At 40.2% G+C, this 26,087-nt stretch overlaps 3 protein-coding genes across 5 annotated transcripts in view; 1 reads left to right on the forward strand and 2 right to left on the reverse strand.

Annotated features, from left to right (window-relative positions):
* Window positions 1-771: 771 nt before the first annotated feature.
* On the forward strand, window positions 772-5,418 carry arpc4 (actin related protein 2/3 complex, subunit 4). The gene is made up of 6 exons (XM_005741358.2): window positions 772-904; window positions 3,345-3,463; window positions 3,567-3,678; window positions 3,793-3,888; window positions 4,795-4,965; window positions 5,061-5,418. Exons 1-6 carry the CDS (start codon window positions 902-904, stop codon window positions 5,064-5,066), a joined length of 507 nt encoding a protein of 168 aa, XP_005741415.1. The 5' UTR covers window positions 772-901; the 3' UTR covers window positions 5,067-5,418.
* A 395-nt stretch (window positions 5,419-5,813) lies between these two features.
* On the reverse strand, window positions 5,814-20,923 carry pfkfb4b (6-phosphofructo-2-kinase/fructose-2,6-biphosphatase 4b). Of its 3 annotated transcripts, none has more exons than XM_005741361.2 (14): window positions 20,779-20,923; window positions 12,570-12,686; window positions 12,392-12,488; window positions 12,025-12,091; window positions 11,853-11,927; window positions 11,704-11,760; window positions 11,084-11,205; window positions 10,470-10,677; window positions 10,224-10,370; window positions 10,024-10,128; window positions 9,793-9,922; window positions 9,623-9,685; window positions 9,268-9,332; window positions 5,814-6,670 (listed from the first exon to the last, which is right to left on the reverse strand). In XM_005741361.2, exons 1-14 carry the CDS (start codon window positions 20,819-20,821, stop codon window positions 6,611-6,613), a joined length of 1,356 nt encoding a protein of 451 aa, XP_005741418.1. In that variant the 5' UTR covers window positions 20,822-20,923; the 3' UTR covers window positions 5,814-6,610. The 3 variants fall into 3 exon arrangements, with proteins under 3 accessions (XP_005741418.1, XP_005741416.1, XP_005741417.1); XM_005741359.2 differs by lacking the exon at window positions 20,779-20,923 and adding an exon at window positions 13,973-14,223; XM_005741360.1 differs by lacking the exons at window positions 5,814-6,670; window positions 20,779-20,923 and adding exons at window positions 6,677-8,440; window positions 13,973-14,223.
* A 995-nt stretch (window positions 20,924-21,918) lies between these two features.
* The window catches only part of LOC102215091 (neural Wiskott-Aldrich syndrome protein), a 7,172-nt gene continuing 3,003 nt past the window's right edge, over window positions 21,919-26,087 (reverse strand). The window contains exons 2-9 of the mRNA XM_005741504.1: window positions 23,560-23,706; window positions 23,251-23,337; window positions 23,081-23,156; window positions 22,920-22,992; window positions 22,744-22,828; window positions 22,482-22,635; window positions 22,142-22,368; window positions 21,919-22,059 (exon numbers count right to left, since the gene is read on the reverse strand). Coding sequence (XP_005741561.1) covers window positions 21,919-22,059; window positions 22,142-22,368; window positions 22,482-22,635; window positions 22,744-22,828; window positions 22,920-22,992; window positions 23,081-23,156; window positions 23,251-23,337; window positions 23,560-23,706 — 990 coding nt within the window. The remainder of the gene's footprint in view (window positions 22,060-22,141; window positions 22,369-22,481; window positions 22,636-22,743; window positions 22,829-22,919; window positions 22,993-23,080; window positions 23,157-23,250; window positions 23,338-23,559; window positions 23,707-26,087) is intronic.

Consider the following 26,087-nt stretch of genomic DNA (forward strand, 5'->3'; position numbering starts at 1 on the left):
AAATAAGCATAGGGCTTACTAAAGTGTGTGTCACTGAGCAGTACCATGCAGTACTGTGTATTACCAGAACTCTCAAACTCTGAAAAAATAGAATTGGAAAGGAATCAAATGAGCATCTGGTATTCTTGTTCTGCTTTCCAGGCAAAGCAAGAATACCGGAAAAAGCAGTAATAGCCGCAGGCTCTTCAGGCGTTACTGACAACTGCAAAAGCTGCATTCCAGTTAGGTAAGCAATTATAGCTGCTTTACTGGAATGACTTACCATTTAAGGAAACTAAAATACTAGCTGGGATTAAATTCTAATTTGTCAAAGGTTTGACAGCGTTTCTAGTAGATAATGGCAGATGGTGTGAGCATAAATTGAGGCAATTTAGGATTTGAACAAACAGCTTGTAGTACACAGGGTCATATATAGACAGAGAACCGGAAGGGGCATGTATGGAGGTGTGGTCCCACTCCTGAAGATATATCATCTCCATTTCCATTTCACATTACGGTGCATTATAATGTTGGTAGACGTTAATTAGCTACAACAGACACTCACTTTGCTTTCCTTTTTAACGTAATAGTTTCGATATACATGAAAACCTGAAAGGTGTGGTTTGTTGTGTTAACTAATTATCGTGGAATGTTCAGATTTGCAAATTGATGATGATTACTCTCAAGTCATGACAAACAGCTCATGATACACTTCTACATAAGTAATGCTACACTTCCTTTATAAATTATAAGTATTATTATCGATACTGGTATCAGCCATACTGGCCCTGTATTTGCTTGGTTACAGATCGACAGTATCATCACAGCGGCGGCAGCAGCGGATAATTTCCGGAATATTCACAGAAGAGACTCCGTTAGTGCAGCTACTTCCGCCTTTAGCCGCCTCTCCTGACACTGAGAAATGGTAAGAGAAATTAGACATATGTGCTTATGAAACGACATAGCTGAATAGTCGTACATATTCGGCGTTGTGGGTTTTGGGTTTGTAGCCGTTCGTTAACGGAAAATGCACCCATAAACGGATTTTGTTACTCCCCATTTGTGACACTTAGAGTAGCTAGGTGACCGGGATTGCTAACAGGCTAATTTTAGCCAGCTAGTTTTCTTGCTAAAAGAAAAGGCAGATTGCTGTTTGGTTATAGTTCATGCTGATGGTGTGAACAGATAGGTCCTTACTCTGTAGTAATATTAATTGTTAAATAGCGTACAGTGCTGTCTGCGGTGTTGAAAAGGGAGGGTTGCATCTGGCGAGCTGGTTGTCACAGCTGACCTGATGTTATGTTTGATAAGGAGAGATTTAGGGTGGAGGTGCTGCACCCTCTGGAGCTTATGTAAAAAAATATTCTATTGCTAAGCCATGTTGCATATTTGAATAAAAGCTTTTAACATTTTTATTTGTCTTACTGACTTTTGTAGGGCATGTGGCAACACTCACCGAACACTTTTTAGGCACACTTTGCTAGTACGTTTTGCTTCAGGTGTGCCTTGAATGTTAATAGCACAGATTGAACAAGGTGCATTCATCACAGATTTTGGGCCATGTTGGCACGGTGGCATCACACAGTTGCTGCAGGTTTGTTGATTGCATGTTCTTGATCCAAGCCTTCTATTACACCGCATAAGAAAGGTGCTCTACTGGATTCATATCTGATCTCTCATCATGTTCACGAAACCAGTTTGAGATGTTTTGAGCTAGGAAACATGGTGTCTTATCCTGCTCGAAGCAGTCATCAGAAGATGGGTACATTGTATACAACAATACCTGGGTACTCTCTGTGGGATTTAATATTCTCTTGTCAGTTGGTGACAAGAGAATATTCTCATGCCATCACGCCACCAATGACACCAGGCTGGATGGATCCATGCTCTCATGTAGTTTACCTCAAATGTTGATGTTACCATCTGACTGTTGAAACTGTCAGCAGCAATTGAGACTGATCAGACCGGTAAAGCTTTTCCAGTCTACCGTTGTCCAATTTGAGGTTTTTTGTGTTGTTGTTTTTTTGTGTTGGTTTTTTTTTTTTTTTTAGTTGTTGCCTTCCTATTAGCTTGAAGCACTGTGGCCAGTCACCTGACCTGTGGCATCAGCAAAGCATTTTCACCCAGAGAACTGCGGCTCACTGTATATTTCTTTTCCTTCTTTTTTTCTTTTTTTTTTCTTTTTGGACCATTTTCTGTAAACCCTAGAGATGGATGTGTGGGGAAATCTCAGTCAGTCAGCAGTTTCTGAAATACTCACTTAAAACCTCCTTCCTTCCCCACTCAGATGCTCAGTTTGAACTTGAGCAAATTGCTCGACCAGGTCTACATGACTAAATGCACTGAGTTGCTGCCATGGGACTTGCTAATTAAATATTTCCATTAACAAGGAGCTAAACAGGTGTACCTAATAAAGTGATCAATGAGTGTATGCTGCATTGTGATATTGATGACTTTGATTTATGGATGTGATCAGAGGATAAAGTGAACAAAGTCATTACCATTTTTTGGCAGTTAAAAAATATACAATATAAAATAAAATAAAAACATGTTTGATGAGGATCCCTTAAGTGTCATCAAACACTATGTATCTCATTATGGGCTAACTCGCCAACTGAAAATCCTACTTTGGTTTTCAACTGGGTTTAGATCTGGTGAGTGCAAATGCCATAACATATGACTCACATCATTTTTAATACTGAGCAAACAATTCAGCCCTTTCATGCTCTTTGGATGGAGCCACAGTCATCCCCGAAAACCCCGACCATGTTAGGAATGTTTTCTTGGTGTACACATACATATGGTTAAAGATGACTCGCTTGACCACATCCATTCTAATCTCTCACAATTTATTTCTAATAAGGGGTGAAATTCTCATTAACCCTACTATAACATCTGTCTGTCACATCACATTGTCATCCCCAAAAGGAAGTTGCTAAATTGCAGTTGCTGACAACTTCCTTTTGGGGATGTTTTTACAGTAGATTTAAATAAATCTCCTGTCGTCCATGTGCCAAAAATGAATCAGTGTCACTCAGAGCTACCTGCGTTACAACAGCTGCATGTATTATGTTGGTTTCCCCCTTATTGATTGAGATTTTATATATCTTCTACACCAGCATCAGTAGTGGATTTCTTGGTGGTTTCTTTCTCCTGTTATGGATACCTTTATCTTGGTGTTAATGACAGGACTGTATTTTGACTTGACATACCTTTTGAACATAAGCAAGTATTGCAAGCAGGAGAAATTGTATGAAACACTCATGACCTCTCATTGTCCAGTCACACTTGGCTGTACCTGGGAATAGACAGACATGGTTAAGAAAATATTCTCTTGTTTTTTTTTCTTCGATTTTCACTCTCAGACAGCAACGTTGCGCCCGTATCTCAACGCTGTGCGTGCCACACTGCAGGCCGCCCTCTGCCTGGAGAATTTCTCCTCACAAGTGGTGGAGAGACACAACAAGCCAGAAGTGGAAGTGAGGTGAGCCTAGCAACAGCGTAAAACTTGAAGGAGTTTAACATCACAATGCCTACGGATCTATAGTGTTTATAGTCTGCGTGTGTGTTTCTCTGGTTCTTTTTAGGAGCAGTAAAGAGTTGCTCCTCCAGCCTGTAATCATCAGCCGTAATGACAAGGAGAAGGTTTTGATCGAAGGCTCCATCAACTCTGTCAGAGTCAGCATCGCTGTCAAGCAGGTGAGTGCAGACCCTGACTTAGACCAGATGTTAGTAATTAACACACTCATGTAAACGTCACAGCTGTTTGTAATGCCCATTATTATTTTTCATTAATTAACTAATTTGTTCTAGGCCGATGAGATTGAGAAGATTCTGTGCCACAAGTTCATGCGCTTCATGATGATGAGAGCAGAGAACTTCTTCATCCTGAGGAGGAAACCAGTGGAGGTAAGTGGCCTTGGAAAATGCATCAGTCACACTTAGATGGTTCCTATTAGAGGTGTTGGGCATTTTGTTGCCATTGACAATAATTATAATATTTAAAAAATGAAAAAACTGCTTTAAATTCTGTAGCTTTCTACACATAGTTTATTATAATTCATTTGCCAAAAGAAACCAAAGACAACGTCAAATTTAACCCGCATCGTTATTATTGTTATTATTACTAATAATGATATTATCATCAGTACATGCAGTACATCAGTATTGTTTAGTCAGAGGATTTTAGTCAGTTGATAGGTGGTTGCTGGGCAACATGGTGCCATTATGTCATTCATAATTTTGTGTATATAAATGAGATGTTAGTATTGTGAAATTAAACTGATGCAATGCCTATAACATGTTATAGGTGCATAAATGCCACAAATGAGTCATTTAGCACACGATAAATGTGCAAAAATACAGAAAATCGTATGATAGGTCATTGCACAGACTGTCCTGTAATTATGAAAGATAATGTTTTCTTAATTTACTGTGAACTTTCCTGTCATTTAATTGTTTATCTTTTCGTTAAGTATTTTTTGTAGTATGTAAGGGGTGGGCAGTGTTCAAGAGGAAAATTAAAAATAAAAACTTTTATGAACCTTCAAGTGTCATAAACATTATTAAACACAAAAACTTTATATAGTTATGTAGGTAGCGACATGTTCTTAAAAGTTGTTTTAGGTTAAAATAGCAGCTGCCCTTTTACCTCCAGTGTTTTCCACAAATAAAAGATAAAGTTTAGTTGCAAATAACAAGCTCATTGATTCAAGTATTGAGAGTTATATTAGTTTTTGAACTCAACAGCATTCAGTTCAAGTGAATGTGGTGATGAGATCATCGTTAACATTACTGTTCTCTTTAATTTCACAGGGCTATGACATCAGCTTTCTCATCACCAATTTCCACACAGAACAGATGTACAAGCATAAGCTAGTGGACTTTGTCATTCATTTCATGGAGGAAATTGACAAGGAGATTAGTGAAATGAAGCTGTCTGTCAACGCCAGGGCTCGCATCGTCGCTGAGGAGTTCCTCAAAAATGTGAGTTTCAGTAATTCTTTCACGTGCAAAACTTTAAATAAAGATGACCAAGAGTTAAAATATGATTTTCATTGCTTTTTGTTCCTCTGTTGCAGTTCTGAGACCGAAGAAACTCGGAAAAATGCATTCCTTTTGCAATCTTGGCCGTCACTGTGGAGCGTTCACATCAGAGGAGACAAACTATGATCAGCCAATAAAAGCTGAGCTACATAAGACGTACAGTAATGATGTACAGGCCAATGAGCTTTTAGCCTTTAAACTTAAATTCCCCTCTGTGCTCAGAAATGTTGGTGGTTGTACATATTGAAGATTTACGTGTGAAACATTCATTTCTGCCTTGAACATAACGAGTCAGGGCAGGTCCTTAAAAAGAGTTATCAATATTCATGAGCACAGGCTAATATGGATTTTGTTTTTCCAGATAATTTAATTTTTTTTAAATATAGACAATATATATATACACTATATGCATATTAATTTCCTGTTTTGTTACAGACTTCAACCCATGAATGCAATCAATTGGATAATGATTCTTGCTGTAGTTCACAAGTACACAGACGAGTCTGTCGTCGATGAAACAAGAATACATTTGCTGGCAATGAAGACGAATAAAAAAAACCCCAGTCTGCTTTGTATTTTCTGTGATTTCTGTTCAATCTTTAAACACAACTCCAGTTTTCTTTACAAGAAACATTCAAATTTATTGAGGTCTAACAGCTGGAAACACAGAAGGCATTTTGGGTTATTTTTCCCCCCAGTATAGTAATATAAGCCATTACCCCACAAAGTATAATACACATGTTTTTACACACAAATTTAACAAACATGCACATACAGTTTTCACAGTTTTATGTTATAATCTTTTTCATTTGTGAAGGTTGGAGTGATTTAAAATACTTTATGTAACAGCCTTTGAACGTTTAGTCTTATATACAAAGCTATTTGTATATAAGATTACAACAATGGAAGCGCTTCATTTCGTATTTTTAGCATATCAGCTTACGTTTTTGAGAAAACACGCTGCATGCATTTAATATCTCAACCCCCCATAATGTTTTTTCAGGGGGGGGGATTGCTCGCTGTTAAATCTCTGGAATGATTTCATTTATAACACAGCGCGGTCACAGCACGTTTTTCCATTTAGTTAAAAAAAAAGAAAAAAAGAAACGTTAACAGCCAAGAAAAGGAAAACACTTAAAAAGCAATTTGTGATTAGTGTCGATCTTTTTCTGGTGTTTTCTTTCCTTCTCTTTCTTCATATAAAAACACCTTCAGAAACGAACAACAGGCCCATATGGCAGTATACACAATGCCCACTATACAGTAAATATTAATATAATCATGGAAGACAATGATTAAAGTTAATATTTTTGCACCTTTAACAAGGTCCACATATAAAACAAAAATCACATCTGCCTTTTGTTGCCCTCCCCCAAAGAGAGTCAAGCTCTTTGCGATTAAAATAAATGTATAAAATGGAGGACATTTAAAGAAAGTGCTTTACAGTGAGAGTGTAAAAAGATGTCTCTGAGACAGGCAAAAAGCTGCCTCATTCAGCAGCTGAGCAGCACCGTGAAGGCTGTTCAGAAATCCTAAAAAAAAAACAGTCAGATGAGGTCTGGGCTGGAACAGGAAGTGGAGGAGTTTAGAAGTGAGCAGGGACTGTCTGCAGAGCGTCTTCAGTGCTGCGCTGCACATTCACATTCTGGAAGAGGGACGAGAGGAAAAAACTGAGTTACATTTAGTTTTACATTAATTCACCTGTTCATTAACTACCTGATTTCCATATTCAGTATAAGAATGAGCCATTGTCTCATGAGGTGGTACTAGCAGACCTTGTGAGTGCAGCTACAGTGATTCTTAATGATGACATTAAAGAAAAAAAAAAAATCTGTTTAAACTGTTGATTTCAAATAATTAAAACATATTCCAGAGGCCTTTAGCGGTACGAAAGTCAAACAGATTTTTAATGTGTGTTAAAAGGGCATTACAGAAGCTAGCATTTAATTTTGATACACAGCTTAATTATTGATAACTTATTCCGTTTCACACTCGAGCACGACTGATGTCAGATTTGTTAATACTGATATTTGGTTATTTAAAAACCTAATATTCATGTACACTGACAGATACTTTTGTAATGTGTAGTTATTTATTCAGCCCGGCTACTCAGATCCGCTGGTTGTTATTTGTGGCCTTCCAAATGTGTGTTGCTAACAGGGAAGCTGCAGAGTGCCCTCTGGTGGAGAAACCATGCATAAATTATACCACAGCAACACTCAATTTAAAAATTTCAGCTGTTATAAACATCAGTGTTAACACATCGCCAAACGGCTGATATCAGCCGCTGATCAGACATCTACCCACACCCCACTGACATGTATGACTTGAAGTCAGTTTTCTGCGTTAAGTGTAATCACTTTGTGTAATTTAGCTTTGACAAAATAAACACTTTGACCAAAAGAGTAGTGTGAGAAACAAACGTATTTATTTTTATCTAGATTTTTATGTGTACAATGTGCAAGACTCAACACAGTTGAGAAGAAATGATGTTACATTCAATTAAATCAGTCTTTTTGTATCCAGCAGCAAGTTAACATTAATGCTGGTTTTTTGTAAAATAACTTATTGGTTCTATTGGAGGTTTGACATGTTCACTTTGGTAGCACAGACACAAAGCCTAGATCGCAATAGTGAAACTGAATCATTTTAGAAACAGCAACAATGTTGAGATTTAAAGCAACAGTCTCCATCACATAGTTAAGAAAACAAGCTACATTATGCATAAAATACACGTCTATAAATAATGAATGTAAATACAAATCAGCCACAATCAGAAATAAATTAATTTTTTTGAAATGCCATTAAAACAACTTAAAAACACTGATAGAGTGCCCCTGTTATTTTTCCTCATTGTGTTCACACATATGCTACATATTTAAACTTAAGACAATAACACAGGATGGGTCGACTTCAGTCAGTGAGACCACTGCAGTAAACAGAATCAATGCTGAGGTGTACGAGTTCACTTGTGTTCAGTAAAATTACACATCAACCAGAACTGAAAACATCATGTGCTGAGAAAGTAGATTTAAAACAAAGTTAAAAATGTACTTCACAGCATAAAACGTTCAATTTCTGTTCTTATTTTTTTTTTGTTTGACTAGCATACATATACCCTTTACTCACTCTGACACCATCAACCACCTGCCTAACTCCAAACACAACGTCTCACACAACCACAATCTAACACAAAGCTATTGGTACATGTTCATGAACGCACACATTTAGTTATCCTAAAACAGCCATCTGAGCATGCAGCTCTTACTCAGATGGCAAACCTGAGAAAAAAATCAAAGTCATAGCTGATGAGAAAAGAGGTAGAAATGTCAATAATAAGAGACTTCAGTTGTTTTGATTGCTGTCAGGGATCACTGGAGGACGGACAGTGAACGTGTGACAAAGTTTACAATCGCTGTGCGAAGAAGAAACAGACGGATTAGTACTGACTGCTAGGCCTGCTCAGGAGTGAGAGCTACAGTAAATGTTGGAATAGGTGTTGTGCCTCTCGAGAGACCAAAGGTCTGTAATACGAAACAGGACTGGTTAACCCTTGTTTTCTCTACTACGAAGGTGGTTCACTTCTTAGGAATACATCCTCCTGAGAACCAAGGAAAAATTCCTCTTCCCACTGAAGTTTTGGAGCTAAAAGCAGAGATATCAACGGAAAGCCCAGGATGTCCTCTGTTTAGTACGTCAGGATTTATTAGCATAGCTCAAATAAATCAAAAGATATAGACCAAAAACAAACATCCTTTACAGAGGACATAAATGAATAGGCTTGTTCTCAGCAGGATATCACCACGGTAACCTGTGCTCTGAAATTAGATATCAGCAGATACAAAATTACAGCCTACTGACAGATCAATTCTCTGGATTCTCCATTCAGACCCCTCAGACCCCTGTTTGTACTGTGAAATGAGCATCAGCAATACATACAGACACAAATTTATTCTAAACCCTAAAACCTTATACTGAATCTGCACACAGACTAACCCAAACTTTAAATTCTATTTTTATATGAATTCTTTTCTCTAAAGAGTGTGAAACACCACTGAGTCCGCAGCTTAGAGAATCTAAACATTTGTAATAATGTTGCCTGAGTATCATTTGTTTCATTGAATATTATTTGTTGTCGTGGTTCCTATGTATACAGTGTGAGGGAGCCTTCTGACTGAGTTGTGGGTCACAGGGTAAAAATGCAGTGAGGTCAAAGGTCTGAGTGCTGCTGGTGACACCTACCTCTGGTCTGTCTCTTTGTGTGTTTACAGCATCCACGCTTAAACAGAAAGACTCCACTTCACATCCTGCGTAAGAGCAAACAGTAGTTACTTATAATACAGAAATGTTCCTTTTTAAATATACTAAATAAATATAATATTATGTTCACGCCCACTGGCAAGCCATTTTTAATATCTTAGGTGTTTTATTTTGAAAAACATTTTCACAATATTTATCTTAAAGTTTCCATCTAACTGCTTTTGATACAAGTTAATACAAGCTGAAATTTTGTTTCCACTGATACAACAAGAATAGAATTTAAGGACTCATGCATAACTGTGAATGTGTTAGAAGCTTTTTAATTTACAGAACTTACCGTAAGCCACTGGTGTCAACTTCAGTACTGTGTGCAAAGGGCACTTAAGATAAGGCAACTCATCTGTGGTGACAGAAAGTTATAGTAAGTTTCAGGTTCAGACTTTAAAAAGCATACTCTGATGGTAAAGTAAAAAAAACTTCAAACGACCTACTTTGAGTCCTTCTTACCTGCAGTCTTGTCCAGGAAATATGCAAGAAGACAGCGCAAGACTGCCTGGTGACAAATCACCAAAACGTTCTCCTGTCTCTCCAACTCCATGATCACAGGCTCCAGCCGCTGAACCAGGTCTTCATATGACTGAATGAGGTTCGCAGATCAGTCACACTCTCAACTGTTTTTAAAACTCAAACAACCAAAAAACAACTGAAAAATCCTTAAAAAATACGTTTTATGCTCACCTCTCCTTTCGGATAGCGGTACCGGTATTTGTCTTGGTCTCTCAGGGCAAACTCCAGAGGGTAACGCTCTTGGATTTCCTCGTACATCATCTCCTCACACACGCCCTGTGGAAAGAGAGGAGGAAACATGTTCAGCATTTACGCAAATGTTTCCACAGAGGCTTTTGCACAGAAGTAAGGAAAACTTGAAGTGGACATACAGCGTCGATTTCATTGAGAGATTTCCACTGTTCGTACGACACTCCAAGGATCTCCGCGGTCTGGATTGTCCTCTTCATCTGGCTCGTCCACACTTTAAGATTTTTGATGTTTTGCTCCTGGAGGAAATTCCTCAGACGTTTGGCAAACTGGACAGCAAGAGAGCACCACAGAAGGATGCATTAGATCAACTCGGTGATTTGAAACATATGTGCTGCCATATTTTCTCTACATGCACAGACACTGACCTCTTTTCCTCTGTCAGACAAGCCCGAGTCTCCTCCGATGCGTCCTTTGATGTTGAGGTCGCTCTCACCGTGGCGACAGAGGTAGATGGAGCGCGGTGTGATGTGGATGTTCATCAAGTAGTAGACAATTCGGCTTTGGACGTGGTCAACGACACGGTTCACCAGGTAACGACGGCCCACGTCCATTATCTTTATGTAGGACAGATCCCTGAAACGAGACGCTCTGTTAATCACCTGTGAGCTTGAACTGATTTCATCCACTCTACTGATGGGTCACACTGTGAGAGGGTAGGGCTATCCTAAAATTTGGCCCTCTCATGTAACTGCAGCCATGACCTAACTAGCAGATGTGCAGCTGATAAAGACAGAAACCCGCTGTGAACCCATTGTGAAAAGAAGCAAAACAAGCCCAGATACAAGATGGAGGTAAAATGTGCAAAATGCAAAAAAATTAAATAACTCTAGCTCCATTTGTTTTCATGACTGAAAGGAGAACTGCATCCCTGTGTCAGAGCCTACTGTTCAACATCTACATACATCAAACCTAATGTTTAACTCATGTTGCAAGAAATCCAGCTGAAAATCCAGCGCTTTCATGTTTTGTATGTCGTCACCTGTCGAGAACCTCATCCAGAGGCTGGTAGGATGACTCATAACACTTTATTCTCTTCATGAAGTCCTTGATGGCCTCATCTGAGTTGCAGTCAATGTAGTCTGGGTTTCCCAGCTTAACTTGCTACAAAGAGGAAACACAAGGAGAGGATTTGAGCAGACGAAACAAGGAAGGGGAAGTTTGCTGCCTCATGCTGACTCTCTCTGTCTTGGTCTGCAACCTCAGTGAAGTCCTTCGTAATTAGTTTAAAGTCTAAGCTTGGTTCAAGACTCATTCGCAACAACTAAACAACCATTCAGGCGAGCATCCTTGTTTTCTGAGTCCCATCCACACCTCGATCATGATGTGTGTTTTCAAAAACACCAAGACAGCAGCACTCTAAAAAGCTCAACACGAAGCTTCAAAACTGGACTTCACTAACCAACTGGTGATGCTACAGCAGCTACATCCATCTTTCATATAAAGTCTATGTCTGCAACTCAGTTCTGATGAACTTTAAAGCTAAATTTTCTCTTGATTTTTATTTTGGACTCAGCAGCCAATGTTTGGGGAAGTATATCAGAAATTTTAAAAGTCCTGTTTTGATTCTACTGGATTCAATGAAAGGAGACAAACGCTTACCACTATATTTTGGGCAATGACCTCTGGGTCTTCACACACAGACTCCACGAAAAATACCTGAAATGACAAGAAAATACAGCTAACTTTGAGGTCGCCAATCCAAATTTAAAAAAAAAGAAAAAGAGAGTACCATCTTGCTTTAAACATACCCTGTATCCATTCTGCTCAGCAAACATGATGATGGTCCTTCTTCTGTCTCTTGTTGTATTAGTGGCATCAAAGACCTGAAACAACATGGAAAAACAAGCGTTATGCAGCCGTTCTATATGCTTCTGTGTTCTAGGATTACAGCAGACGTCAGGGACAGAATCAAGGACTCACCGCAACCTGTCCTCCTTCGACGCTCAGGTACTGCCGTACATCATTAAGAGCTGACAAAGCGCACTGACTGTGGAAAGACACGAGAAATTTTTACATTTCAGATTTGTACTGGGATTATTCGAGGTCTTTGTTGCATTCTTTTTTACATCGTGAAAGAAAAATTTATTATTTTATACATGAAACCAAGCTGTAGCGGTTAATCCATGTGCCAACAATAGCTGAAAGCTACCAGGTTTTCAATCTGACCGATCAACCCAGCAGGTAATTTCACAGCTGAGCTCTCCTCTCTTCAACACATGGGTGAAGTCTGGTGGAATGGTTGGAATGAAACTTTGCATGACATCCAGAAAACCATGTGCAGACTCACCGTCTGATTTTTAGGCCTTCTTCATTGTCTGGACGGAAAAACTCAAAGGATTTGTAGATTTTCAGGCACTCCCTCCGGTACTGGCCAACATTGAACTCTGTTGAGAGACGGCTGTCATGTTTACACAGAGCAATGTTGGTTGTCACTTTATGCATGATTTTAAGGAAGTGGCTCCTACCTTTCGTTGGCACGCCTATCCAGTTTAAGTAGCGTGTGAGCTTCTTTGAAATGTAGGTTTTCCCTCGGGCTGGAAGTCCAACTGTCACAATGAGGGTCGGGCAGTTTGTCATGCACACTGACAGAGACGGAGAGACAAAAGAAACTAAATTTGAAAGCTTTTCACGTATTTAATTTGGTGATCAACAATAATTCACACCAATTAGTCTAGAGGGCTTTTTTAGAGAAAAAAAAACCCTTTTTGTAACAGCTATATGCACTGCTACAGAATAAAGATGAGGTAAAACAATGAGACTGCTTAAAAATGCAAGCCACGTGCTTCAGACTAAAATCCTTCATGTGCATTTTATATTCGCTGGGCTCTATGAGAGCTGGGGGCCAGCTCCGACATGTCTGAGACAGGCCGAGATCAAGAAAAAATGACAATTAAAAGTGCAGCTAAAAACAAGGCTGTGAGGAGCACATAAATTCAGACAGCAGAACAGAAGCCTACATGTTTCCTTAATAGCTAACCAGCAGCACATGCTGATTAATTAGGTGGGAAAATGCCAGGTTTGTGCTCTGCAGTCGCAACAACTCAGACTTGGCTGAAATTCAGCTGGACCACCACAAAGGTCTGCTTGTTACAGCCCCAAACAAGTGTTTAAATTAAAGACTTAAACTAGCAATTTCCGTTTTTCTTCTGTTACCAATTACTTTTTTGCTGTTATTTGATTGTATAGTAAAAAAAACAAAAACAAACCTGCTTATGCAAAAAAAGAAACATCCATAGGAATATCTTTAAGTACTAAGACACTCCCACACATCAAATACATTTGAGATAAGGAAATTTAGACTGATGTCTAAGGAGACTCATGCAGCATTATAGTATTACATGGTCACTGATAAGATAACGTGTGTTATGCCAAAACGGGACTGGACTAGCTATAGCTTTTTTAACTAAAACTAAAAACAGCTCTGGGGAAGGCAGACAATGACTCAGCAAAAAAAAATAAAATAAAATATAAAAAAAAAAGAAAAGTGAGAGAGAGAGAAAATCAGACACAAAACCAAGCACCCGGGTCACATTACAGGACAGCTGCCCAGTGTTACACCTACAAGACAAACTAACATAAGGAGTAGACCTGTGTAATCGGATGCTAAGCTGATTCAGAATCCCACTCCCTGCATGTGATGTCAGGAGAAATATGGACCAGACAAGATGCGCCTGATGCAACATTACCGAGCACGCAACATCTCAACCAGCCGTGCGTAATGTGATAAGTTCAAGCACAAATCTGACCATTAAACGTGCAAAACAGAACAAAAATGAGAGAGACCAGAGACGAGATCATATCCACAGATGAGCGAAATCGCATCTCCGACACACGTCCTTTGCGCACTTGACGACCTGCTGCATCTTACCGCGTCTATGAGCGATGTGGCCGTTTTTGCACGGCATCCAGATCTTCCTGAGCGGGTTCTGGGTGAGCTCCCGCGGGTAACCCTCCACCATAAACTCTTGATTGTCTATCATCCTGGTTGTTGGGTCATTTACGTTACCCTCCTGAAAACAAACTGAGGCGGTGGGCTTCAGCCTGGCACTGAAATTCTGCAGGGGGGTAGATGTTATATATCAGCTGAGGAACAGCAGTTTCCCCATTACCGTAAGGACTGGATAATGAGCGCAACGGAAAGCGAGGGAGGGAAGAAAACAAAATGTCCCGGTACAGGTTGTAACGATACTTCAGTCGTCTTTTCCCCCATGTCAGCGTGAATTAATGTATTTACATATTTCACGTGACAGTATTATCCCAGGTGCTTAAATGGTAAATATGAGACTTACTGAGAAATGTCAGTAAGTCACGTGAATACTGTCATTTCACGTGACAGTATTACCCCAGGTGCTTACATAAAAACTCCCACCATGATTTTACGTATGGAAGTCTGATTAAGAGCCCCAACTGAGTTTGAAGAATTCAAACGCAATTGTGTTAATAACAGACAAAATACTCCAAAGACATTATAATGTTTACCGAAATAATACTCAATCAAGCAAATACTCAATTCACTCCAGGGTCATATAAAGTTCAATGCTTTTGTTGACCATTTTATGTTTTAAAGTCTTGTGAAGCATTTTTCTTAGCGTCTTGTGTTGAAAATATCACAAGCATCCAACATCTGTAAAATAAATAAATGAATAAATAAAAATAAAAATCCACGAAAACGCGACTGTTTACAAGTTACCGTAATGACTCGTGAACTACGTACGTACGATTCCAAGACGCTAAGTGAAAAACAAGTTTTAGGCGTTCACATGAAGCACACATGGGCAGTGAATGCAGCAAGAAATTGAGCCAATCAGAAATGGAACGAGAGGCCCAGCAGCCAATAGCAGAGGCGCATGGGCAGGAAAGAAGGGCATGCGGACTACTGGGAGCTCAGCTCAACATCATCGTGAAAACCATGGAAGCCTCAGCTTTACACGACCCAGTCACGGGCCTCACTGATCACACATGCTTCATGTGGCAAAAGTTGCCAGCAAAGTAAGATACAGCAGAAACTCCCGTCTGATAGATGTAAATATTTTTTCAAACAAAAAATGAAACTGGTTAATAAACACGAATATAGTGTATAGTATAGTATTAGTGTTTGACAAATTATAGTAGTTTATTTTTACTGTTATATAAAATGATATAAGAAAAGCCTAGGGGTTTCTGAATAAAAACGATAAAAATAAAATAAAAAGCGGGGAGAATAACAATAACTATCCTCATTTTTACTTTTTAAACACACATTTACAAATAGCTTTAAAGTCTGTCAAAAAACATGTATTTACCACCCCAACATATAGTAGTACATAAACACGATTCAAACATAAGTGATTACTTAGCCAAACGTAACAGGCCAAGGATTTAAGGAAATGGTAACCTGTGAAAAACGAGTTCTCAGCAGTCGTTTTAAACAAAACATTGATTCAGCCAAACTGATATAAAGACGAAGGCTTTTCCAAAGTTTAAGCCCCACAACTTCCAAAGTGTAGTCGCCTCTGGATTTAAAATAAGAGCGTGAAAGAGTTAAACAAGAGACGCCGACGGTTGGAATAAGGCCTTAGCAGCTTTGCGTATTTAGGCAGGAGCCTGGTTTTTTACTGAGTGACAGTAAAGACTGAGCTTGACAAGAATGAACTTGAAGACAGGAAAATAATTCCAAGATTAGCTGAGGATTTGATGTTTCTGGCCAATGCGTTGACCGACCGCAAACAGAGTCGAACACAAGCACCTCAGTTTTGCCAGACAATTTAAAGCCATCGATTAAGTGGTGAAACAGTCACTGAGGTAGGGTTTGCAGCTGAGCTGTGTAACATTACCATAGCTACAGTAAGAAATACCACAAAAGGCACTAAGTAGATGGCCCGGGGTAACATATACAGCAACAGTCCAATACTCATATGTCCACTTCAGCTCAGTGCTAACACAGAGACAGACATTATTGTGTTATACTGAAAAATAAGTGTGTTGTCTTAAAAACACAAATACTTTAAAAAGCTACAGCAATTATGTAACAATGTAACAAATTCCTGTTCAAATAGGATAAGTTTATATTCTCATCAGATCGAAGTAATCACATCTAAAATGCATCTAAACCAAGAGCTCGGGTCTGAGGAGGATAACTTACATGGACATGGACCAACACATCGTCACATTTCTCTCTGTTTCTCAAAAAAAAGCAGATTAATTTTCTGTTAGGTAGGTGTGAATCAGTTATTTGCTCCCACTTGTAGTAAAGTCTACCATGCATCATAAATAAACTGAAAATAAGTTGGGTAAAAGTCAAAGTCAGAAGCCACAATGTGCTTGCTTGACAGTTTTTATGTCTCAAACAATAAATGGGAACCTGTGAGAAAATGCAGACGGCAGCACAAACCTGCAGAGGCAGGAAAAGATCAATCCTGCAGCCCCAGATTAAACTCAGTGACAAATTTAGATGAACAGAAGACTCAAATTGCACTTTTAAGTAATAAGTGAGTCATGTCAGTTCAATAACATCCTGTAATCATCGTTTATCCTCAATGCTGACAAGCCCAAACATAATACCAAGGTTCTGACACCAGAGGGCGCTGTGCTTCACCAAAGCAGGCCCTACAATGAGGACAAATCTGTAAGGAGACGTTTATAGTGTCACCAGAGGTCATTAGGCAAAAGGTCAGCAGGCAGGAGTGTCTGAGAGCAGTCAGCATGTCAGTAGCACTAATCCCATCAGCCTTTCACTTCAGGGCTTCAGGAAATCAACAGACATGCTCAAACATTTGGCTTTCTAAGCAAATAAAAGCACTCAAGCATGCATGCTACAGCCTAGGGAGGCTTTTAGGGACAGTAAAAGTTATTCTTCAATCACTCAGAGTCTGAGTTCTTGGAAAGTTTGTGTCAGTTTAATCTGTTGAATGGCACAAACAACACAAGTGACATATCTGATAAATGTAAATTATAAATGAATAACAAATACATAATGTCCAGTAACGACTATATAAATTAGTCTTTAAATTCATCCTGCTAAAATACAGCATCTAATGACCTGCAATGACCCGAGACATTTGACCTTTTCAATATAATCCTTAACAAACTCTTTGTATGTATGTATGAATATTTGGTATATGTACAAGTTCTAAGTCTACTCCTCTGCTTTCATAATTTCTTCCACAAAAAACATCTCAGAAGATCTCTAAGTGAAAAGTATCTGGATTTGAAACTCTGTTCATGTGGGCTGCAGACGAGAGCAGATGGCAGTCCTGTTTCTGGGCCACTATGATCCTACTTTCCCTAAATATAGGCTTTGACCCGCAGCATCGTTTAGAGGAATATGTAACAGATTCCAATCTAATGTGGGCCAAAGTTCACCCCGAATTTACACAACCAGTGCCAAACAGCAGCCTTTATAACCCATATTTCACGTGGATTGCTTTGGTTTGAGAACACTTTCTTTCTGTCTTCTTGCTCGAAGCAGCTTGTTTGAGATGGCTTTGAAATCTGTTAAATACACATGAAAATCCTGCAAACCGAATATGATCCAAATTAAGAGTGATGGAATAAAGATGACCTGGCCCATTTTCAATCCCTGCAGCTGAGGCATTCCCTGATTTCTTTCCTCCCTCAGATAGACTCCAACACCACCATCTTTGGACTTGCTGGGTAGTCGTTGTTCTGCTCTGTAGCTCGTGGTGAGCTTGCAGGTTCTGGTTAGAGTTTCCCCTCCTGCACCAACACAACAAGGACTGTTATAGATATCTGCAGTCCAACACGGTGGAGTCTGAGTCGGTCTGCAGGCAGACGCACTGGAGGGGTAGCTCAAGGTTATCAAGTACCACCATGACAAATAGGAAAAGCTGATTGGGAGTAACAGACATTTTAAAAATACAAAACACTCATATTTAGCACCTTGAAATGTTGACGACCACTGAGGAGTTACCTTATGTCACTGGATGTGTGTTGTGCATCAAGCATCATACAGAAGAAAAATTATGTTCACTCCATAACCGAATATCATTGTAGGCCCGGTTATTTTACCTCTACACATCAGGACCTCGCTTCCTGCTGACCATGTAAAAAACACGCATTCATTAGAGAACATGACATTGTAGACGAAATTGATCCCAGGCTGTCCCAATGGTTTCACTGTTTAAGAGGTAAGCTGGAAATTCTCAATGACCATTATCAAATTCCTGTTCAGGTACTTTTACTCAGTGTTTGCTCTTGTTTTTCTGGCTCATTTTAGACTGTAGGAAATTGGCAACAAGATAATCCTAAAAAGACAGAGTTTGATTTTCGGACTCATCTGAAAGGATTTGTCTACACTGCTGAGTGATAATGCCTGAAGCTGTCAAGCTATTAAAAGTCTGTGGTCTTGTCTGCTTTATTAAGCATTTGATTCCATTTTGACTTTGATAAAGGACTGAAAAATCACACGAAATGTTGCTCACAATTTCCTGTGTTCAAGGTGATTGAAATTCCTTTTCAATCACCTTTAAGCCAGCAAAAATCAGCAAATCTTCACAGCAGAGAAGCTAAAAATAGAGCCTTTTTATTGTTTCTGCTTTTCAAATATGCTGCCAATGTGCTGCTTTTGTCAATTAACACAGATTAAAAGAGTAATATCTTTGTAACTAATCTGTATGAATGGTGTGACCCAGAATCATTTTGTCGGTTCATACTTAATTAAATAGTGTGCAGAACAGAGGAGACGTTTCATCCGGGGGTGATTAACAAAGACCAAGTAAGGCACATCAAAAACACCTCCAACGACCTTGAGGTTGAATTCTCCCACATGCAAAAACAGCAGCTAGATTAGAGCACCGTGGAGCTGCACACTCAGTGCATAAACATGACACAGCCTCAGCCTGCATCAAGCCTTCGCTGCAAGTCTGTGTGAGCGGGTGAACTTTCACCTAGATATAGAGCAGACGGAGAGAGGGAGGGCAGGAGGGAGAGGGAAGTGCAGGGACAGTGAGACCAAGCCTTTAAGAAGGGACTAGAGGGATTTAGAGCCACAATCTGGAGGATATGAAAATGTCCAAATATAAAGATTTTTTTATGGTATTTTATTACAGAGAGAAGGATGGTGAAAGAAGGCGGTCTTATTGCAGCGTCTGAGGCAGCCTCTGAGCCCCGGAGATAAATATCCTGCGGGAGTTACAGCTATTGTGGCTAAACATAATGATATAATCTGTTAAGACTCTGCTGCACATGCTGGAACATATTCCTAGCCAATCTGCAGTTATAACCACATATTGGTGCTCATGACTAAGCCAACTCAGTGCCTTTCCAACCCTCCACTCTGAGTAGCAGTGATTATTGTTAAACAGCAAGGGCAGCTTAATATGCACATCAGCTGCCATCGCCACACTAAACAGCCCCCTCAGTATAAACAGATCAGCTGCACACAGATAGACTGACTCCAGTATGATTTTCCTGTTTTTCTGCCCAGCCCCACCTCTCTCTGTGTACTCTGTGTCTATGCATAATAAGGACAGCCAGTGAAGCACGTCTCCTCACCAGTGCAGCCTGAGCTCTGCTCATCCCTCGTACACCTGCCACAGCAGCTCAGCCTGCACACATTTAAACCTCCGTGACCACAGCTGCGAAAAAGAACGGCAGGAAATCTGTGTACCTGCCTGCATGGTGTCTTATGCAACGTTAAACAGACTCATCGGGATACGTGACTAATAGAATTACATAAGAGCCTGTTCCTATAATAAATATAAACGTTGTATTATATGGGACATAGCATTAGAACTAGGCCAAGTGCCGCTGTTATGCACAAGTGCAAACGAGTAATGGAGGAACAAGAACAGCAAGCAGAAGTAAACAGAGTAGTAAGCAGTGAGTGACAAAACCTGAGCGTCTGTTTAGACTTTGAAATCTCTTTTAGTCCTTGTGCACCATCCCCTGCTGCACAGCACGTGTTAATAAAATGACTTCACAGGAGGTGCTTTTGGAAATCATCGAGTTACTGCTAATAAAGATCCACAGGTCTCTGAGACCCTGGTGTAACAGCAAGAGTGAAGTTTTCTTATAACTGGTTAATGGATTACAAACTTATGAAGCCACGTGGGAGAAGACAAAGCTACCCGGAGGTCATAGTGAATGCAAGAAGAGCCAGAAGTTCTCCTTTTACCAGTATGCTCATAATTATCTCCCAACCATCAACTTTTTCAAGTTTGAGCAGTGCCAGATCAACGGCCAGCTCCAGAAATGTATCAAATATTCCCGAATCACAGCCCAGGCAGTAATAGGGATGAGTCTGGGGCGTGATGTTTGACACATAACTACTATGACCCTGTGATAACAGTGTTTACAAGTCTCTGCTCTCCTTCCCATGGCTGTCAGCTGCGTGCAGCTAGCTAAGCAACAGCTGCAGCGACTCTGCAGGAAGCTGCTGCCAAAGCGCTTAAAAAGTAACAAAAATCCATTATTTACTGCAACACATCTGAAAGCAGTCGTCTTTTACACATTTCCTAGGCTTGCCCCGCAGTCTGCCTCTCTCATTTGCACGGCTGAAAGCGCTGACAGCTCCGGAGCAAGCCTACGTGACACACACTTGTTTACTTCATCCGCCCGTTAGCCCAGCTGCTCGCGTACAGCACACTCTGTACTCCGTGCCAGCGAAGACTCGCGGCAACGTCACGTACAAAGGAGCAAATAACGAAAAATAAAAGACAGGACTCAGCGTCCTACCTGGCCTCTCCTGCGCGTTTCGTAGAGTGTAGGAGCCTCTCATGATCCCCGTTTTAAAAGCCTCTTTTTCCAAGCTTGGTGAGCGCAGTACGCTTAGAGCAGCTCGGCCACTCAAATGAATGAAGCGACTCAGTCTGCGGGAGCGTGCGCACACCCACCTCTCTGCGTTAGCGCTCATCCACTTTCATCCCCACCTCTCCACGAAAAAAGACTTCTAAGAATGCCTTAACCCCATTTCATTTTCTTCTTTTGAGATTTAGAAATATAGTATCATGGGGGAGGCGGGGGGTCATTAGAAACACCGCTTCACATTGGTTTAAATATCTGTTTGCATGAGGTTTTTTAAAACACTGGTCCACAAATAGCACATGAAAAGCATCTAAAACAAAAAGTTAAGATCACTGAAAAGAACAGAGGGGGTTTTACCTTTGCGATTGACTGAATTACTTACCACACTCACCTGTTTGTCGACTTTGACCTTGGCCTTTACACTGTTTATGTCTGGATAAGTAAAGTCAGATTTGACTGAATTGTAAGCAAACTGAGAGCAGGCAGTGCTGTTATAGTACAGGACAACAGAGCTTCCATATCTTGTCTATAATGCATGCTCCACTTTGTTTATTCTTTAGGTTCCACCATGGGTGTATATTAAAGCACTTAAGCACTTAAAAAAGAAATAAAACATTGCACCCCACAGAAATCTGAATTTTTAAAAACATAAACATTACAGTCATGACAAATGTTATACAGAAGACAAGTAAAACATACACTTTCAGCTAGATTTCCAGAAAAGAAACTAAAGCAAAAGAGTGGTTAAAAATTCATCTGTTTCTTCACTTATCTTTATATTGCTGTAGGCTACATTTAAGGAAGCTGGGATTTACGTTGGGAAGTGAAAATCTGGCCCTTCGTTATCTAATTTAGTGACATCTATGACTCTAAACTAAGACTTAGCATACTGTACTGATATGATGGCATTTTAGATTTTTTTAAATACACAATGTGGCTTTTCATTTTACCACATTGCCTTATGGCAATTTAATCTGACCACTGCTTTGTTTGACAATCAAAGCCAAAAAGCCGCATCTTTAACTACATTTACAGTACAAGCTGACTTCCAAGATCTCTTAAAAGAGTCCGTCATTGGTTAGTATTAGGAATAGTAACAGTAGGTTCTCCATCTTCGCTGTTGCTTTGCTGAAGCATCCGTTTTTCTTTGAACGCTTCTCTCAGTGCAGCCAGGATTAAGTCGCCTGTCTCTGTTGATTTTCGGGAGCCAGCCTAACAGCACAAAACACAAAAGTTTGTTCAGCCCACCCACTGTGTACAAGTATGGATGCTCAATTAAATCTTTTCCTCTTACATTTTTGAAACTTGCACTCTTTCTGATCCTCTCTGCAGGAGCTGGCAGAGGGGGAGCTGGAGGGAAAGGAATCGGAGTGTTTGTCTGACTCTTGTCTACCATGTCCATGTCCTTTGGTGTTTGTTGAAAAGTGTTGCTGTCTTTGATGGAAGGGACCGGTGGCAACGGGCCCTTCTTCACATTGATGGAAGCCCCTGCAGATCTTGGCAGTGTCTGAGAGATTGGGCCTATGTGCATATGACAGAACACTGTCTTAAAAACATACACAATAGTATTTTTCCTGAAACTGAAACGTAAATAAATATTTGCACATACTAATAAACTTTACGGGATATAGTACCTCTGTTTCTCAGCTCTTTCTGCACAGCCTTCAGCCCTCCAAACTTGTTGATGATGCAGTCAACAGCTTCGGCAACGTCTTTGCCTTTCAAGTCTTCTTCAGTGAGTTTGGCCTGCATCAACAGCCTCCTCATAGCCGGGTCAAGATCCTTAAACTTCACCAAGCAGACACATTACAGGGAGTCATTTATCATGCTATTATTAATGACTAATAACAGCTTAACAGTTACCCCATTAACAATTCACTGTAGAGTTTGACATACAGAACTTGAAGCTGGGGGAGCTGCCGTGGAAGATGTGTCCATAGGGAGATCTTTCTCCCCATTCAAACTGTGCAATGGTTCAATTCTAAAGAGAACAAAAAACACAAAACTGTGAACCACCTCTTTAACGCTCTTTCCTTCACTCTAAAGACACAAAGTGGTGCTATCTTTCTCACCCCAAATCATCAGCAGGTAGTTCCCTCGTTGAACTGCCCACTGCTGTCATTTCAATCATGCTGGTCATCTTTTCTGTAAATAAAAAGGTTGTGTTAAAATACGAGACAGGGCTGAGCCTTTGAGAGCATTTATACGTGTAGATGTTTGTTGTTATTCTAACCACAAGCAGCCTCCACGGTATGATGAAACTCCTCTGCCTCAGTCTCATTTGCAAAGTTGACGCCTACCTGGTAGTCCTGCGAAAACACAGCAAATCTACCCAAATCCAACCTAAAAGTGGCACTCTGATAATCATAAGGCACGCACCGATGCCAAAAAAGGATCACTTACATCTGCGGGGAAAGTATGGAAGAAAGCACGCGCTGCAGTGTACTTGAATGGAATGTACATTTCCTGCTCCCACAGTAACTTGGCACGCTGTGTTTCAGAATGAGAGGACTTGTTAGAGTTGCACAAGGAAAAGCACAGACGCACCCATCTGGATGAGTCTTCCTATTGTTGCTGATGGAAACCTCAAAGTAGAGGAAACACTTCAAGCTGCCCCGTGCTGTGCCATGTTGGAAGCAGCGTGCACGTTTCAGCGTGTGTGCTAGTTTGAGTGGTTGGAGTGAATGTGAGCAGTAATGATGTTCTTTTTACCTTGACGCAGTATAAGCGCAGGAAATAGGAATGCATGGACGAATCCTCAATGAGACACACCACACCGCATTCTAAGCGACTCCAGCTTGGCCTCTCCCCTGGGGTACTTATGGCCTGTAGTATCTGTGCTACTGTAGATTTCATCAGCTGAAATAGACAGTAGTGGTCCAAAGTGCATCAATACATGATGTGCAATTTATTAAGTTACAAGGCACAGGCATGTTTATGTTGGTGTTAAATTTTAGAAAATGCCAATTTAATGCAACGTCCTGGTGTCTTTGTGTAAATGTCTCTTCAGTAATGATCTTGTGCAGTTAGCTTTGGTTTGTTTTTCTGATATTTTGCATTAACCCTGTCCTTAAGACACTGTGCGCCCGTCCTCCTACACAATCACTTCTTTAATGAGTAACATCCGATTTTAAAAAAAGAAATCATTTACTTTCGAAACCAGCTCACGTTTCCTGACTGACAGTAACCCTTTGAGTCATTCTAGTTTCATTTTACAGCAAAGATGCTGCTCCTCAGAGACTGATGACCTCTTTTCCATTTAACTTCTTTCTGTTGCCTCAATTAAGTAATAGTGGACTACTTTTAAGCAATCCTGTAGTTTAACTACATTTTGTAATACCTTTCTGGTTGTTCAACTACATTCAATTTTGCGTGGTGATTCAAATAGAGTAGCTATTGTTTTTTAAATAGTTTTTGTGCACTGAAATGACGAGAGGAGGGATAGTGGCTATATTAGACAAAGGATGCTAAAGATAGAGCTGCCATGCAGGAGGGGAAAAGGAAGCTCTCAGAGATGCACTGAGCACTTCTTCACTCCACTGACCTCTTTTCACTGCACACGTGTTTATATTACCACTGCAGCATGCCATTGCCTTTTTGTCTTCTCTCTCCCTTAGTCTGTGTTTTGTCCTGCCTCCCTACAATCTCTTTTCTTTTCTCTTCTCTTACCTCTCAACCCCCAGCTGGTCATGGCAGATGGCTTTCCCTCTCTGAGCCTGGTTCTGCTCGAGGTTTCATTCTGTCAAAAGTACATTTTTTTCTTCTCCCTGTTGCAAAATGCGGGCTCATATGGGGTTGCTTGATTTGTGGGGTTTTCCGTAATACTGCAGGGTCTTTCATTTACAATTTAAAGCACCCCGGGGCAACTGTTGTTGTGATTTGGGGCAATATAAATACACCTAAACTGAACTGAATACTGTAATATAGTGTAATTTGACCTGCGTTACACCTCTCTTCCTCTAACCCTGCAAAGGCCCAGGCAATGTATACATCAGGCAGATAACCATACACACTTGACCTATGTGTAGTGCATGTGAAAAGTGGTGGAAGCTGCTTACTGTCTGCAGAATGCAAAATCCAAACCTCAGCCCTATAGATTTACCACTGCCTTAGGCAAATCCATGACAATGATTACAGCCACTAATAAAACATTTGTTTTTATTTGAGAGCTAATGCACTTGAGTAGAGACTTTGTCTTCTTTCAGATCATCACCACAGCTGATCTATCATTCTCCTCATCTGTCACAACAACGCTCTGCATGTCCTTCTTCACTACATCCATGAAGCTTCTCTACAGTCTTTCTCTTTTCTTCCTGCCTGGCAGCTCCACTGTCTACCGTCTCTCCTGTGCATGTGTCCAAACCATCTCTGCCTTGTTTCTCTAACTTTTTCTCCATTCTGGTCACTCCCAATGAAAGTTTAAGCATCCTCAGCTCTGCCACCTTCTTCTCCACTTCCTGTTTTTTTGTTTGTTCCACTTTCTCCACACCGCACATAATAGCAGGTCTAAGTCCCATATTGTAAACCTTTCTTTGCACTGCTAGCTATCCTGCTGTCACAAATCTCCCACCCCCTTCGTCTCCACCCACTCTACCCTGCCTGCACTCTTTAGTCTTCTTAAGCTGTACTAATCAACATGTCTTTCCTTTTCTTTTAATGAAACCAAACCTGGAACCTTGCACTTCTTCAGTGGCATTTAATGTGTCAGCTCATGTATATTAGAGTTTCTGTCGATTTTTGTTGTGATTTGAATGTTTTAGCATTATAAATTGTTATAATTGTCTTTCATTGTGGTGGAGGCATGTGGGTTTGGCTCAGCGACAGGGGAGGGGTGGAGCACGGGCTAAGCATTGTATAATTATGTCTCTTGTACTTGTGCAGTAGTACACTTGGGCCAGGTGTGTGGAGTGAGTATGGACGGGCAGTTGGTGAGGTTGTGTTAGCAGGTGAGTGAACTTAACGTTGTTTGGAAAGACAATTTTATTGTGAAAGCAAACACAAGTAATAAAGGAAGGAAGCACTATAAAAGAACCATCTATACGTGTCTCAGGCAACCCACAATGGCAGTGACATGCTGCATCATAAATTACTGTCAGTAGTTTGTACTTCAAAATACACTTTCAAAGCAGCTTTTGCTCACCACAGGCAAGTCAGCCTCATCCATACCACATAAAACATGGAATAACAAGACTGCAGACTACAGGGAGTGCAGAATTATTAGGCAAGTTGTATTTTTGAGG

The sequence above is a fragment of the Pundamilia nyererei genome, unplaced genomic scaffold (genome assembly GCF_000239375.1).
Source record: "Pundamilia nyererei isolate P.nyererei 1_Seehausen unplaced genomic scaffold, PunNye1.0 scaffold00110, whole genome shotgun sequence".
Taxonomy (NCBI): domain Eukaryota; kingdom Metazoa; phylum Chordata; class Actinopteri; order Cichliformes; family Cichlidae; genus Pundamilia; species Pundamilia nyererei.

What these genes read in the sequence shown, in the direction of transcription:
- arpc4 (XM_005741358.2), top strand. An exon ending in TCAGCATCGCTGTCAAGCAG is followed by an intron (nt 3,679 to 3,792) that starts GTGAGTGCAGAC and finishes AATTTGTTCTAG; the next exon opens with GCCGATGAGATTGAGAAGAT. An exon ending in TGAGGAGGAAACCAGTGGAG is followed by an intron (nt 3,889 to 4,794) that starts GTAAGTGGCCTT and finishes TTAATTTCACAG; the next exon opens with GGCTATGACATCAGCTTTCT.
- pfkfb4b (XM_005741359.2), bottom strand. Translation starts at nt 14,084, where the DNA reads ATGATAGACAATCAAGAGTTTATGGTGGAGGGTTACCCGCGGGAGCTC. An exon ending in CTGAGCAGAATGGATACAGG is followed by an intron (nt 11,761 to 11,852) that starts GTATGTTTAAAG and finishes TTGTCATTTCAG; the next exon opens with GTATTTTTCGTGGAGTCTGT. An exon ending in TCATTGCCCAAAATATAGTG is followed by an intron (nt 11,206 to 11,703) that starts GTAAGCGTTTGT and finishes TCCTCTTTGTAG; the next exon opens with CAAGTTAAGCTGGGAAACCC.